This window comes from Entelurus aequoreus, linkage group LG16 (genome assembly GCF_033978785.1).
Source record: "Entelurus aequoreus isolate RoL-2023_Sb linkage group LG16, RoL_Eaeq_v1.1, whole genome shotgun sequence".
Classification (NCBI taxonomy): Eukaryota; Metazoa; Chordata; class Actinopteri; order Syngnathiformes; family Syngnathidae; genus Entelurus; species Entelurus aequoreus.
In genome coordinates, this window is record NC_084746.1 from 15,749,242 (window position 1) to 15,763,354 (window position 14,113).

At 42.1% G+C, this 14,113-nt stretch overlaps 1 protein-coding gene and 1 long non-coding RNA gene across 2 annotated transcripts in view; one reads left to right on the forward strand and one right to left on the reverse strand.

The window, feature by feature from the left end:
• The window catches only part of LOC133630638 (uncharacterized), a 91,504-nt gene that overhangs the window by 56,760 nt on the left and 20,631 nt on the right, over positions 1-14,113 (reverse strand). The gene's annotated exons all lie outside the window — the stretch shown is intronic.
• LOC133630637 (uncharacterized) overlaps positions 3,248-14,113 on the forward strand; it is a 95,000-nt gene continuing 84,134 nt past the window's right edge. The window contains exons 1-2 of the mRNA XM_062022241.1: positions 3,248-3,383; positions 6,576-7,647. Of these exons, the coding sequence (XP_061878225.1) occupies positions 6,616-7,647 (1,032 nt within the window). The 5' untranslated portion in view covers positions 3,248-3,383; positions 6,576-6,615. The remainder of the gene's footprint in view (positions 3,384-6,575; positions 7,648-14,113) is intronic.

Consider the following 14,113-nt stretch of genomic DNA (forward strand, 5'->3'; position numbering starts at 1 on the left):
GACGTTACAATATTTGAACTGTTTTCTCTGTCGTGTCCGTGTCGTGTCGAAAATTGTTATGCGCTTATTTTTTTATTTGATTTTGTGCGTGGCATAGATTTGCCGTGCGCAGAGGACGCTTGAGCAGTGCGCAATTGCACAGGCGCGCACCTTAGAGGGAACGTTGCCCCTGGGTTTGTGTTTTCTTGGTTGCCATGGGTGCTGATTATTTTCACCTGCCTCTGATTAGTGTTCGGGACGCTCACCTGCTCCCGGGCACTAATCAGAGAGCTATTTATTCCTTGTCTTGTTTGCTTCACGCAACAGTTACATTGAATACCTTTTTGATTCCTGAGCTAAGCTTCGCCTTTTGTTTGCCTGTTTCTATGCTAAGCTTCCGCGCTAGCTTTTTCTTTAGCTTCCAGTGCTATCGGCACGCTTTCCTGTACTTTTGTATTTTGACCAATTTATGGAGAACAAATCGTTATCCTACCTGCAAGCTGCCTCCGGAGTTCCGTCTGCATCCTTAACATGCGACCCCGCCGTAATAACTACTGACTGCATCTGAAGCGAACAAGTGACAACAACACCTTAGTTACAGTCGCGATCAAAAGTTTACATACACTTGTAAAGAACATAATGTCATGGCTGTCTTGAGTTTCCAATAATTTCTACAACTCTTATTTTTTTGTGATAGAGGGATTGGAGCACATACCGTAATTTCCGGACTATAAGCCGCTACTTTTTCCCCTCGTTCTGGTCCCTGCGGCTTATACAACGGTGCGGCTTATATACGGCCTGTTCTTCTCCGACACCGACAAAGAGGATTTCGGTGGTTTTAGTACACAGGAGGAAGACGATGACACAATGATTAAAGACTGACTTTTCATATACCGGTAGGCTGGTTATTTTGATAACGTACAGGCGAGCACTTTGTATTACTTTGCACCGTTGTATTATTTGTACTCTGCACGAATGCTGTTCACCATGTCAAAGATGTGAAAGTTTGATTGAATGATTGAAAGATTTATTGTTAATAAATGGGACGCTTTGCGTTCCCAAACAGTCATCTCTGTCCCAACAATCCCCTCCGTGGTAGCAGGAACCCCTATATACTACGGTAATTACACATCAAAACCCTGCGGCTTATAGTCGGGTGCGGCTTATATATGGAGCAATCTGTATTTTCCCCTAAATTTTGCTGGTGCGGCTTATAGTCAGGTGCGGCTTATAGTCCGGAAATTACGGTACTTGTTTGTCACAAAAAACATTCATAAAGTTTGGTTCTTTTATGAATTGATTATGGGTCTACTGAAAATGTGACCAAATCTGCTGGGTCAAAAGTATACATACAGCAATGTTAATATTTGATTACATGTCCCTTGGCAAGTTTGACTGCAATAGACTTTAGACTTCCTTTTTATTGTCATTCAAATTTGAACTTTACAGTGCAGATAAGAACGAAATTTCGTTGCATTAGCTCATGGTCGTTTCAGGATAAAAAAGCAATAAGGTGCAGATATAAATAAATAGATTACTGTACAGATAAATATATTGCACTTTTGCATATGCATCCACGTTTATGGATGTATGTTATATTGTCTTTATATTCCAGCAAATTAATCGGTTTTTGGGGGGAATTGAGGGGATTATTATGATGCGTTCAAGAGTCTTACGGCCTGAGGGAAGAAGCTGTTACAGAACCTGTAGGTTCTGCTACGGAGGCTGCAGAACCTCTTTCTAGAGTCCAGCAGTGAAAACAGTCCTTGGTGGGGGTGGGAGGAGTCTCTAATGATTTTCTGAGCCCTGGTCAGGCAGCGGCTTTTTTGCGATTTCCTGGATAGGAGGAAGAAGAATCCTGGTGATCTTTTCCGCCGTCCTCACCACTCTCTACAGAGACTTCCAGTTTGAGGCATTGCAGGCTCCAGTCCAGACAGAGATGCAGTTGGTCAGCAGGCTCTCTATAGAATGTGCTGAGAATGGGGGAAGGGAGCTGTGCTCTTTTCATCCCACGCAAAAAGTGCATGCGCTGCTGAGCTCTTTTTACAATAGCTCCGGTGTGTAGGGACCAGATCATATTGTCAGTTATCTGCACCCCCAGGAACTTGGTGCTGCTTACTATCTCCACTGCTGTGCCGTTGATAAGGCGCTTTTGGTAGCCATCCACAAGCTTCTGGTTGAATTTTTGACCACTTCTCTTGACAAAATTGGTACATTTCAGCTAAATTTGTTGGTTTTCTGACATGGACTTGTTTCTTCAGCATTGTCCACACGTTTAAGTCAGGACTTTGGGAAGGCCATTCGAAAACCTTAATTCTAGCCTGATTTAGCCATTCCTTTACCACTTTTGACGTGTGTTTGGGGTCATTGTCATGTTGGAACACCCAACTGCGCCCAAGACCCAACCTCCGGCCTGATGATTTTAGGTTGTCCTGAAGAATTTGGAGGTAATCCTCCTTTTTCATTGTCCCATTTACTCTCTGTAAAGCACCAGTTCCATTGGCAGCAAAACAGACCCAGAGCATAATACTACCACCACCATGCTTGACGGTAGGTATGGTGTTCCTGGGATTAAAGGCCTCACCTTTTCTCCTCTAAACCTATTGCTGGGTATTGTGGCCAAACAGCTCAATTTTTGTTTCATCTGACCACATAACTTTCCTCCAGAAGGTCTTACCTTTGTCCATGTGATGTCAGATGAAACAAAAATTGAGCTGTTTGGCGACAATACCCAGCAAAATCTGTACATGAAAAAAGTGAGGACCTAAAGAGGTGCTTTGAGGAGCACCTCAGTTATGTAAATCACAAATTTTGGACCCCAGTGTTCTATATTTGCGAGCAAGGTTAAAATGTCAATGCAAGGATCTGCCAATGTGTTTACAGTTCTTCTACACAACAGGAGCACTGTAGTGTTTTTAGGAATTTGTCGAAAAAAATGTTTGAACTGAAGTCTGGGGGCCGGTATGGTGACATTTTCGGGCCGGATTTGGCCCCCGAGCCACCAGTTAAAGTGTGAGTGGGTGCTAGTAGTGCAGAGTAGACTAAATAGTATTGAAAATGATATGATGATGCATAGCTAACGAACAAAATTTCTCTCTCTCGATCACACAGATTAGCCTACTGGTACCAGTCAGTACAAGGAGGTCAGGTTTAATGTTTAAGCTTCACCTCCCTCCCTCCAGTTCTCCACTTGTTGGCCAATCACACTCATGTGTGTGTGTGTGTGTGTGTGCGTCTGTGTGTGCATGCCTCACCTCCAGCAGCGAGACACTTTAAACAGAGCTGGGTGAGCCGCGTGGGCCTGGTGCAGCGCGAGTAGCCATTTTGTCGTCCATATCGTTTCCCGGGGCCGAAACTAAACACCTTCATGACCGCACATGAAGCGACTTGACGAGGAACTCAAGGTGAGGCCGGACCTCAGCTAGTTTCCACTGTCGAGATGTTGTCGGGTGGTGGTATGAGCTGATAGTTTAACGGTGGATTGTTTAACGGTGGGTTGTTCGGTGTTCGCAGTTTGTTGTGATGGATTATGGACCAATAGTGTTGTTGTACAAACCCCAAAACTAGTGAAGTTGGCACGTTGTGTAAATGGTAAATAAAAACAGAATACAATGATTTGCAAATCCTTTTCAACTTATATTCAATTAAATAGACTGCAAAGACAAGATATTTAATGTTCCAACTGAGAAACTTAATTTTTTTTTTTTTCAAATAATCATTCACTTAGAATTTAATGGCAGCAACACATTGCAAAAAAGTTGTCACAGGGGCATGTTCACCACTGTGTTACATGGCCTTTCCTTTTAACAACACTTAGTAAACGTTTGGGAACTGAGGAGACACATTTTTGAAGCTTTTCAGGTGGAATTCTTTCCCATTCTTGCTTGATGTACAGCTTAAGTTGTTCAACAGTCTGGGGGTCTCCGTTGTGGTATTTTAGGCTTCATAATGCGCCACACATTTTCACATTTTGTTGTAACGCGTGGCTTGGCATTGTCTTGCTGAAATAAGCAGGGGCGTCCATGATAACGTTGCTTGGATGGCAACATATGTCGCTCCAAAACCTGTATGTACCTTTCAGCATTAATGGTGCCTTCACAGATGTGTAAGTTACCCATGCCTTGGGCACTAATACACCCCCATACCATCACAGATGCTGGCTTTTCAACTTTGCGCCTAGAACAATCCGGACGGTTCTTGTCCTCTTTGTTCCGGAGGACACGACATCCACAGTTTCCATAAACATTTTTATATGTGGACTCGTCAGACCACACAACACTTTTACACTTTGCATCAGTCCATCTTTGATGAGCTCGGGCCCAGCGAAGTCAGCGGCATTTCTGGGTGTTGTTGATAAATGGCTTTTCTGCTTTGCATTGTAGAGTTTTAACTTGCACTTACAGATGTAGCGACAAACTGTAGTTACTGACAGTGGTTTTCTGAAGTGTTCCTGAGCCCATGTGGTGATATCCTTTACACATTGATGTCACTTTTTGATGCAGTACCGCCTGAGGGGTCGAAGGTACGTAGTATCATCGCTTACGTGCAGTGATTTCTCCAGATTCTCTGAACCTTTTGATGATATTACGGACCGTAGATGGTGAAATCCCTAAATTCCTTGCAATAGCTGGTTGAGAAATGTTTTTCTTAAACTGTTGGACAATTTGCTCAGGCATTTGTTGACAAAGTGGTGACCCTCGCCCCATCCTTGTTTGTGAATGACTGAGCATTTCATGGAAACTGATTTTATACCCAATCATGGCACCCACCTGTTCCCAATTAGCCTGTCCACCTGTGGGATGTTCCAAATAAGTGTTTGATGAGCATTCCTCAACTTTCTCAGTCTTTTTTGCCACTTGTGCCAGCTTTTTTGAAACATGTTGCAGGCATCAAATTCCAAATGAGCTAATATTTGCAAAAAATAACAAAGTTTCTCGGATCGACCGTTAAATATCTTGTCTTTGCAGTCTAGTCAATTGAATATAAGTTGAAAAGGATTAGCAAATAATTGTATTCTTTTTTTATTTACCATTTACACAACGTGCCAACTTCACTGGTTTTGGGGTTTGTACTTTAGTCAGTTATATTTCAACTTGCTGTTGGCTTTGACAGCAATGCTTTGCGCAGGCATTGTTTGATTTGTTTGGGAATACAACATTAGTCATGAGGTTTTCAATATCAGTAAAAAAAACAACAACTGGTAGACCAGGGGTGTCAAACTCAAATACAGAGTGGGCCAAAATTTAAAACTGAACAAAGCCGCGGGCCAAGGTTGAAAAAATTAACCTTTAACGTACTCTACGAGCTATCGTCACGTCCGCTTTTCATCCATTCTAACATCGTTCAGACCCAGTCACAAGATATGTGCGGCTTCTGTACGCACACACGAGCGAATGCATGCATACTTCATCAACAGCGATACAGGTTACACTGAGGGTAGCCGTATAAACAACTTTAACACTGTTAGAAATATACGCCACACTGTGAACCCACACCAAACAAGAATGACAAACACATTTTGGGAGAACATCCGCACCGTAACACAACATAAACACAACAGAACAAATACCCAGAATCCTTTGCAGCACTAACTCTTCCGGGACGCTAAAAAATACACCCCTCGCTACCACCAAACCTCCCTCCCCCACACACACCTTGTAGCGTCCCGGAAGAGTTAGTGCTGCAAAGGGTTCTGGTTTGGTGTGGATTCACAGTGTGGCGTACATTTCTAACAGTGTTAAAGTTTGGTATATGTATGAAATACTTGACTTTCAGTGAATTCTAGCTATGTATATATATATTTATATATATTTATTTTATTTACATAGAAAAAAAAACAACCTTGAATTTCAGTGTTCCGGTGGCTATCCATTAGATGGCAGTATTGTCCTGTTTAACTTCTCCGTTCATGATGAGTATATCATTTCGGCCACCGTGTTCAATGGAGAAGTCAGTTCTACAAAATTTACAGGCAACATACACCTTCCCCTTCGAACTGTCCTGGATGAACTGAAATTCTTGTTTCCATTCGTTTTGGAACTTGCAAGTGTATTTCTTCATCTTGCTCATCGACGGCGTCGCCATGTCTGTAATTTCCTCGTTCTTCTGCTTCGTCTCCTTGTTGTGTGCGCAGTTGTGCACTCTACTCTCTAAAAGCCCTAGATGTTATGACGTCATTGGGCAGGCAAGCTGTTTATATTGTGGGAAAGCAGACGTGAGAACAGGCTGTCCCCACTCAGTCTCAGGTCCGCATTGAGCTGGAGGGGGCGTGGCCTCCAGCTCCGGCTGAATACCGGGAGTTTGTCGGGAGAAAATCTCTGCCGGGAGGTTGTCGGGAGAGGCGCTGAATACCAGGATTCTCCCGCTAAAAACGGGAGGGCTTGCAAGTATGATCGTAACCGTTCTGTTTGCTAACTTACCAGAACTTTCAGACACTTTTTTGCGAGCCACATGTGGCTATCCAGCCACGCTATAGTGTGTCCGTGTGTGAGTGACAAAAAAAAAAGCTCTGAGTTGTGTGCAGTTACCTTGGATTCCAGTAATCCGCCCCCACAATTGACATTGACTGATAATAACATCCATCTCGTATTTTACAGAATGATTGCCACCACCCACTTACCCCAGTAAGTCCCCAACATGAAGAAGTCCACTGGAGCTCCGCTGGCCCCTGTGTGGGTCGCTCACACACCCACACCAGAAAAGAGCAATGACTCCTCAAGCAGCGCATCCAGCGTTCCGCCTTATTTGGAGAAGGACAAGGATGACAAAAAAGGCAGCGTGAAGGACAGGCTGAAAACCCTCATCCCTCTGTCATGGGGCAGCATGGTCCAGTACCGGAAGAAAGAGGAAGACGGCGCCGATGACTCTGAAGCAAGCAGCGGTCGGATCCAGATCCTACCCAACGGGACCAGAGTGAGCCCCCCCGTGAGTCCCTTGGTGGACCGCAAGAAATGGAACCAAACCCTACAGGACACCTCCACTGACGAGGTCAGAAATCGAAACTCCATGGAGGACTCTTTGCTCACAAGCATCCACCCGGCGGAGTACTATGCTGAGAAGCTGGAGGTCTACAAGCTCAAGTACTCTTACCTGAAGTCATGGCCTGGCCTTCTCAGGCTTCTCGCCGGCGTTGAGCTCCTGTTTGGGGCCATGGTTGTCGCTTGTGTCATCGGCTACATCCAGAAAGACAGCGAATGGTCCAATACCTACGGGCACTACAATGGTGTGTACAACAACGGGCTGGGCCTGTCTGGATACAGCTACAGCGGACCTATGACTCCCTTCGTTGTGTCGGTGGCCGGAGTCTCTTGGATCATGACCCTGATCCTCCTGGTAATGGGAATGACGATGTATTACCGCACCATCCTCCTCGATGCCCCCTGGTGGCCCGTGACCGAAGCCTTCGTCAACGTAGCGCTCTTCCTGCTCTACATGGCGGCGGGGATCGTGTACGTGAACGACTTGAACCGCGGTGGGTTGTGCTACATGACCATAGGCATCCATCCGATACTGGCCGGTCTTTGTCGGGTGGAAGGGGGCCAGATGGCGGGAACGGCCTTCCTCTTCATCAACATGGCGATGTATCTGGGAAGTTTCCTGGTCTGTCTGAAGATGTGGCGGCACGAGGCCAAACGGAGACAGAGGGGGTACTATGAGGTCAAGTTCGTGGTAAGGAACGCAATGAATCTACATTTGCATCACGCGATTTATTGCAAAACTCAGCATGGCACAACGCATTTATTTATTACTGTATAACACAATAATTCTCAGTAGACCAATCAACAGAAAATAGATCATTTATTTTGGTACCCTTTACGTTTTTCTGCATGCTTTAAATGGGCAAATTGTGTAGACAAAACAAAAATTAGAGTAAGTAGTCCAAACAGTCATGAAAATGGATTGCATTACCTTAAAATGATGTCATTTTCTCAAAACTGAGTTATGAATTATGAGCAAATAGGAGAAGTATCAACTTCAAAGCATTGCAATCTATAAACTTAAAGAAAATAAGATGTAAACAAAACACTTTTGGAAAAGCTACGTTATTTACTGTTGTTTGCTCAGGTAGCAATTGTTAAATAAAGAGAAAAGCAAGCTGGGCATCAAGTACAGAAGTGACAACACCACAATAACACAAGTGCAAGAGACAATTAAGTGCCACCATGATTGGTTTACCGTATTTTCCAAACTATAAGGCACACTTAAAATATTTTTTTTCTCAAAACTCAACAGTGCGCCTTATAACCCGGTGCCTACTGAAATGATTTTTTTTTAATTTAAACGGGGATAGCAGATCCATTCTACGTGTCATACTTGATCATTTCGCGATATTGCCATGTTTTTGCTGAAAGGATTTAGTAGAGAATATCGACGATAAAGTTGCAACTTTTGCTCGCTGATAAAAAAAAGCCTTGCCTGTACCGGAAGTAGCGTGACGTCACCGGAGGAAGGACTTCTCACAATTCCCTATTGTTTACAATGGAGCGAGAGAGATTCGGACCGAGAAAGCGACGATTACCCCATTAATTTGAGCAAGGATGAAAGATTCGTGGATGAGGAACGTTAGAGTTAAGGACTAGAATGCAGTGCAAGACATATCTTTTTTCGCTCTGCCCGTACCTTAGGTACAAGGGTTCATTGGATTCCACACTTTTTCCTTTTTCTATTGTGGATCACGGATTTGTATTTTAAACCACCTCGGATACTATATCCTCTTGAAAATGAGAGTCGAGAACGCGAAATGGACATTCACAGTGACTTTTATCTCCACGACAATACATCGGCGAAACACTTTAGCTACGAGCTAACGTGATAGCACTGTGCTTAACTGCATATAGAAACAAAATAAATAAACCCCTGACTGGAAGGATAGACAGAAGATCAACAATACTATTAAACCATGGACATGTAAATACACGGTTAATAAATTTCAGCTTGGCGAAGCTTAACAATGCTGTTGCTAACGGCGCCATTAAAGCTAACTTAGCTACGGGACCTCGTCAGAGCTATGATAAAAACATTAGCGCTCCACCTACGCCAGCCCTCATCTGCTCATCAACACCCGTGTTCACCTGCGTTCCAGCGATCGACGGAGCGACGAAGGACTTCACCCGATCATAGATGCGGTCGGCGGCTAGCATCGGATAGCGCGTCTGCTATCCATCTCAAAGTCCTCCTGGTTGTGTTGCTGCAGCCAGCCGCTAATACACCGATCCCACCTACAGCTTTTTTCTATGCAGTCTTCATTGTTCATTAAACAAATTGCAAAAGATTCCCCAACACAGATGTCCGGAATACTGTGGAATTTTGCGATGAAAACAGAGCTTTTTGTATTGGATCCAATGGGTCCGAATACTTCCGTTTCAACCATTGACGTCACGCGCATACGTCATCATACATAGACGTTTTCAACCGGAAGTTTCGCGGGAAATTTAAAATTGCACTTTATAAGTTAACCCGGCCGTATTGGCATGTGTTGCAATGTTAAGATTTCATCATTGATATATAAACTGTCAGACTGCGTGGTCGGTAGTAGTGGCTTTCAGTAGGCCTTTAAGCCCATTTTTTTTATTCCTCTACTGCTTCATGCCACACTCAGCAAAAGCAAAATCTAATACCCCACTTAGGTACCACCTCCGCCAAGTTATTTCAATGATATTGATTTTTTTGTGTGTAAAGTTTATTATAACTGACATGAGCAATTCCACTAATGAAGACACACAAGTCAGAACAAAAGAGGGAGAACAAATCTGATGTAATTTAGTGTCAGTCGAGGCAATCTGCAGTGAGCTTGCTTTTATTCGTTAGTGGTGTATCAGCGTTTTCTGCTGGCATTCCGTTGACCATGCGGTTCTCTTCCGAGACACAATATGTGACACGAGCGCACAGCAGTGAAATGACTCCTTCTGTTGTGGAAAATGATAGTAGACTCACAATAATTACAAAAGCATAGACAATTGTCTGGTTAGGTCGGGGGTCAGCAACCCCCGGCTCTTTAGTGCCGCCCTAGTGGCACACTGGAGCATTTTTAAAAAAGGTGTGAAAATGAAAAAAAAATGGGGAAAATATTTTTTTTTGTTTGAGGACAAACGTGACAAAAACCTTCCCAATTGTTAGAACTACCACTGTTTAATATGTTTGTGTGTACGCTTCCCTGATGAGAGTATTTGGTGAACATCGTTTTGTCCTACTAATTTCGGCAGTTCTTGAACTCACCATGTGACGCAACAGTTTGTTTACATGTAAAATCTTCCACTCCTTCTTTGTCTCATTTTGTCCACCAAACGTTTTATACTGTGCGTGAATGCACAAAGGTGCGCTTTGTTGATGTTATTGACTTGTTGGAGTGCATATCTGGTCAGTGCATGACTGCAAGCTAATCCATGCTAAAATGCTATTTGAGCTAGCTGTGTGCACATATTGCATCATTATGCCTCATTTGTAGGTAGATTTGAGCTCATTTAATATCCTTTATTTTATCCTCTTTGTACAGTATATAATGTAGATTTGCATGTCTCATGACACATTATCTGTATGTAATATTGGCTGCATTTCTGATAGTTGTGTGTGTGCCATGTTGTTCCAGACCACAGCAAACATTACCTGGCTTGCTAAATATTAAAATAAGACAGCCTGCCTTTTCCTTTAACTTCGACACACACATCTATACCTTTGGTCATTAAAAGCCAGTCATTTCCAGGAGTTATCTCACCTTCTGAGTAGCCTCTGATTTACTAATTGTTTTCTAGTGTTGTAAAAATGTGTAGAATAAATATTACATTTCAACATTTCAGTCAACGAAGATTTGCTTCAGCCTGCGACACATAGTCATTTTGATAGTAGGCTATTATAGCTAATATAGACCCTTACATTATGTGTTGTCTTCATTATAACACGTATATAAGACTTTTAAAGTCATTTTGATAGTAGGCTAATATAGCTAATATAGACACTTACATCATGTGTTGCCTTCATAATAAGACTTATATACGGCTTTTCATTCTTTGCAGCTCCAGACTGATTTGTTTTTTGTATTTTTGGTCCAATATGGCTCTTTCAACGTTTTGGGTTGCCGATAATGCATTTGAACTAGGGGTGTGCATCTTTATCTTAAAGCTTAGAGGTGACAGAGCTTTCGCCGCTGCTGCTCCCAAGCTCTGGAACGACCTACCTCTGAGTGTTAGACAAGCCTCCTCTCTTCCTGTTTTTAAATCTCTCTTAAAAACATACTTATATTCCATGGCTTTTAACACTGAGTGACATCCATCCTGCAATGGTGTCCCATAATACACCTGCTGTGAACCTGTTTTTATGTTTTATTTGTTTTATTTTATTTATTCATTTTTTATCGTGTTCTGTTTGTGTTGTGTTGTGTTTGCTCGGTACTCGTATTATCTTTTAACCTGCCCATTGTACAGCACTTTGGCTACCCCTGTGGTAAATTTTAAATGTGCTTTATAAATAAAGTTTATTTGATTTGATTTGATTTTAAATGGCGATTCAATATGAATCTCAATTACAATACGATTCACTGACAATTATTTTTTAAAACATTACGATTCGATATGATTCCATTCGATAGGATATACGATTCAATGCAGGTGGAAGCTTTGCATGGTGAAAAAAAAATTAATGTGTTTATTTTTTAAGTAGACGCATTCAAAACAGGTTGTGCCTGCATGGATTATGAGCAAATAGGAGAAGTATCAACTTCAAAGAATTGCAATCCATAATCATAAAGAAAATAAGATGTAAACAAAACACTTTTGGAAAAGCTATGGTATTTACTGTTGTTTGCTCAGGTAGCAACGATTAAATACAGAGAAGCAGAGACGTTACAACACCACAATAACACAAGTGCGAGATACAATTAAGTGACACCATGATTGATTTACCGTATTTTCCGGACTATAAGGCACACTTAAAATATTTTTTTTTCTCAAAACTCGACAGTGCGCCTTATAACCCGGTGCGCCTAATGTACGGAATAATTCTGGTTTTGCAACGAGCTAAACTGTTTTCAGATGTGTGAACATGATTGCACAAGGGTTTTCTAATCATCAATTAGCCTTCTGAGCCAATGAGCAAACACATTGTACCATTAGAACACTGGAGTGATAGTTTCTGGAAATGGGCCTCTATACACCTATGTAGATATTGCATCAAAAACCAGACATTTGCAGCTAGAATAGTCATTTACCACATTAGCAATGTATAGAGTGTATTTCTTTAAAGTTAAGACTAGTTTAAAGTTATCTTCATTGAAAAGTACAGTGCTTTTCCTTCAAAAATAAGGACATTTCAATGTGACCCCAAACTTTTGAACGGTAGTGTATATACTTGCAGTGTGTATTCCAGGATGTCCATGACGTGTAGTCACTAGAGGCGGGGCCTCACCTGCCATCATGGAAAGAAAAAAAATGTAAAAAGAAAAAAACTTAATTAAATTGTTATTTGTATCCAGTGATTATACTATAAAGTTATATTCCATTTTACTCCACCAGTTTTAGATTATTTTTATTCAAAACCGCTGAATTTTCACATTTGCCGTTCAAATACTGAGAAGAGACGGTGCGGCGATCAGCAGCCAGTTGAGGCACGTCACTGCGTTGAGCCTCAACGTGGATTGCGGACTCGGCTAACTGCTGGCCTGCTGTGCAGTGAGACCGTATTGCTATATGAACTATATTATACATTTCCATAGTTTAGTTAGCTGAGGTATATAATGTACAGTGTATTTTGTCAACAACTGTATGTGTGTAACGTATTTTTTGTGCTGAGCAATCATAAAACTGCTGCGAAGACGCACTGTGTGAGGCTCGCAGTAATCCCGCCTCCTGGTGGTGGATAATGTACCTCCGCCGTAGAATGCACTCCCTAACGGGAGTGTTGTATCAACTAAAGCCCACACTTAAACTTTCCACATGCAAGATTGAATCTATTTAAAAAAGTTATTTAATAAGAAGCCAAAAAGCGCAAAAACAATAATGTTCGTGTTGGAGGAGTTGTGAATGACTGCAGGGTCACAACATTAGGTACACCTGCAGACTGCAGCACGGATTTCATATTTCATTCATTCACAACTCCTCCAACACAAACATTATTGTTTTTGCACTTTTTGGCTTCTTATTGAGCTCCTGCATTTTTTGGTTGGGTTGCTTATTTCTTTTGAGAAACTTCTACATTTCTAAAAGGGGAGGAATGTAATAGCGTGATCTATGTTTGTCTGTTGCCATCTCCTGGTTAATGTTGGCTATAGCGTACTGGGGTTACTTTTTGGTTGGCCAACGATTTACGTGGTGTTGCACACCTGACGTCAAGTGTGTTGAGTCTGTTCTGAAGTCTACAGTAAAGAGACATACTTCATCACCTCGCCTGGTTATTGCCTCCAACCCAATATATTACATAAAGGTAAGATCATAATAACGTTTTTTTTTTATTAAATGTGCTTTTTTTGTGTGCTACAGTTTGTATGTGTAAAGTTAAAGTTAAAGGCCTACTGAAACCCACTACTACTGACCACGCAGTCTGATAGTTTATATATCAATGATGAAATCTTAACATTATAACACATGCCAATACGGCCGGGTTAACTTATAAAGTGACATTTTAAATTTGCAGCTAAACTTCCGGTTCGAAACGCCTCTGAGGATGACGTATGCGCGTGACGTAGACCGGCGAACACGGGTATGCCTTCCATATTGAAGCCAATACGAAAAAGCTCTGTTTTCATTTCATAATTCCACAGTATTCTGGACATCTGTGTTCGTGAATCTGTTTCAATCATGTTCATTGCATTATGGAGAAGGAAGCTGAGCAAGCAAAGAAGAAAGTTGTCGGTGCGAAATGGACGTATTTTTCGAACGTAGTCAGCCACAACAGTACACAGCCGGCGCTTCTTTGTTTACATTCCCGAAAGATGCAGTCAAGATGGAAGAACTCGGATAACAGAGACTCTAACCAGGAGGGCTTTTGACTTCGATACACAGACGCCTGTAGAGAACTGGGACAACACAGACTCTTACCAGGATTACTTTGATTTGGATGACAAAGACGCAGACGTGCTACTGTGAGTATGCAGCTTTGGCTTCTAAACATTTGATCGCTTGACCGTATGTGCGCAACTTTTTTTTGC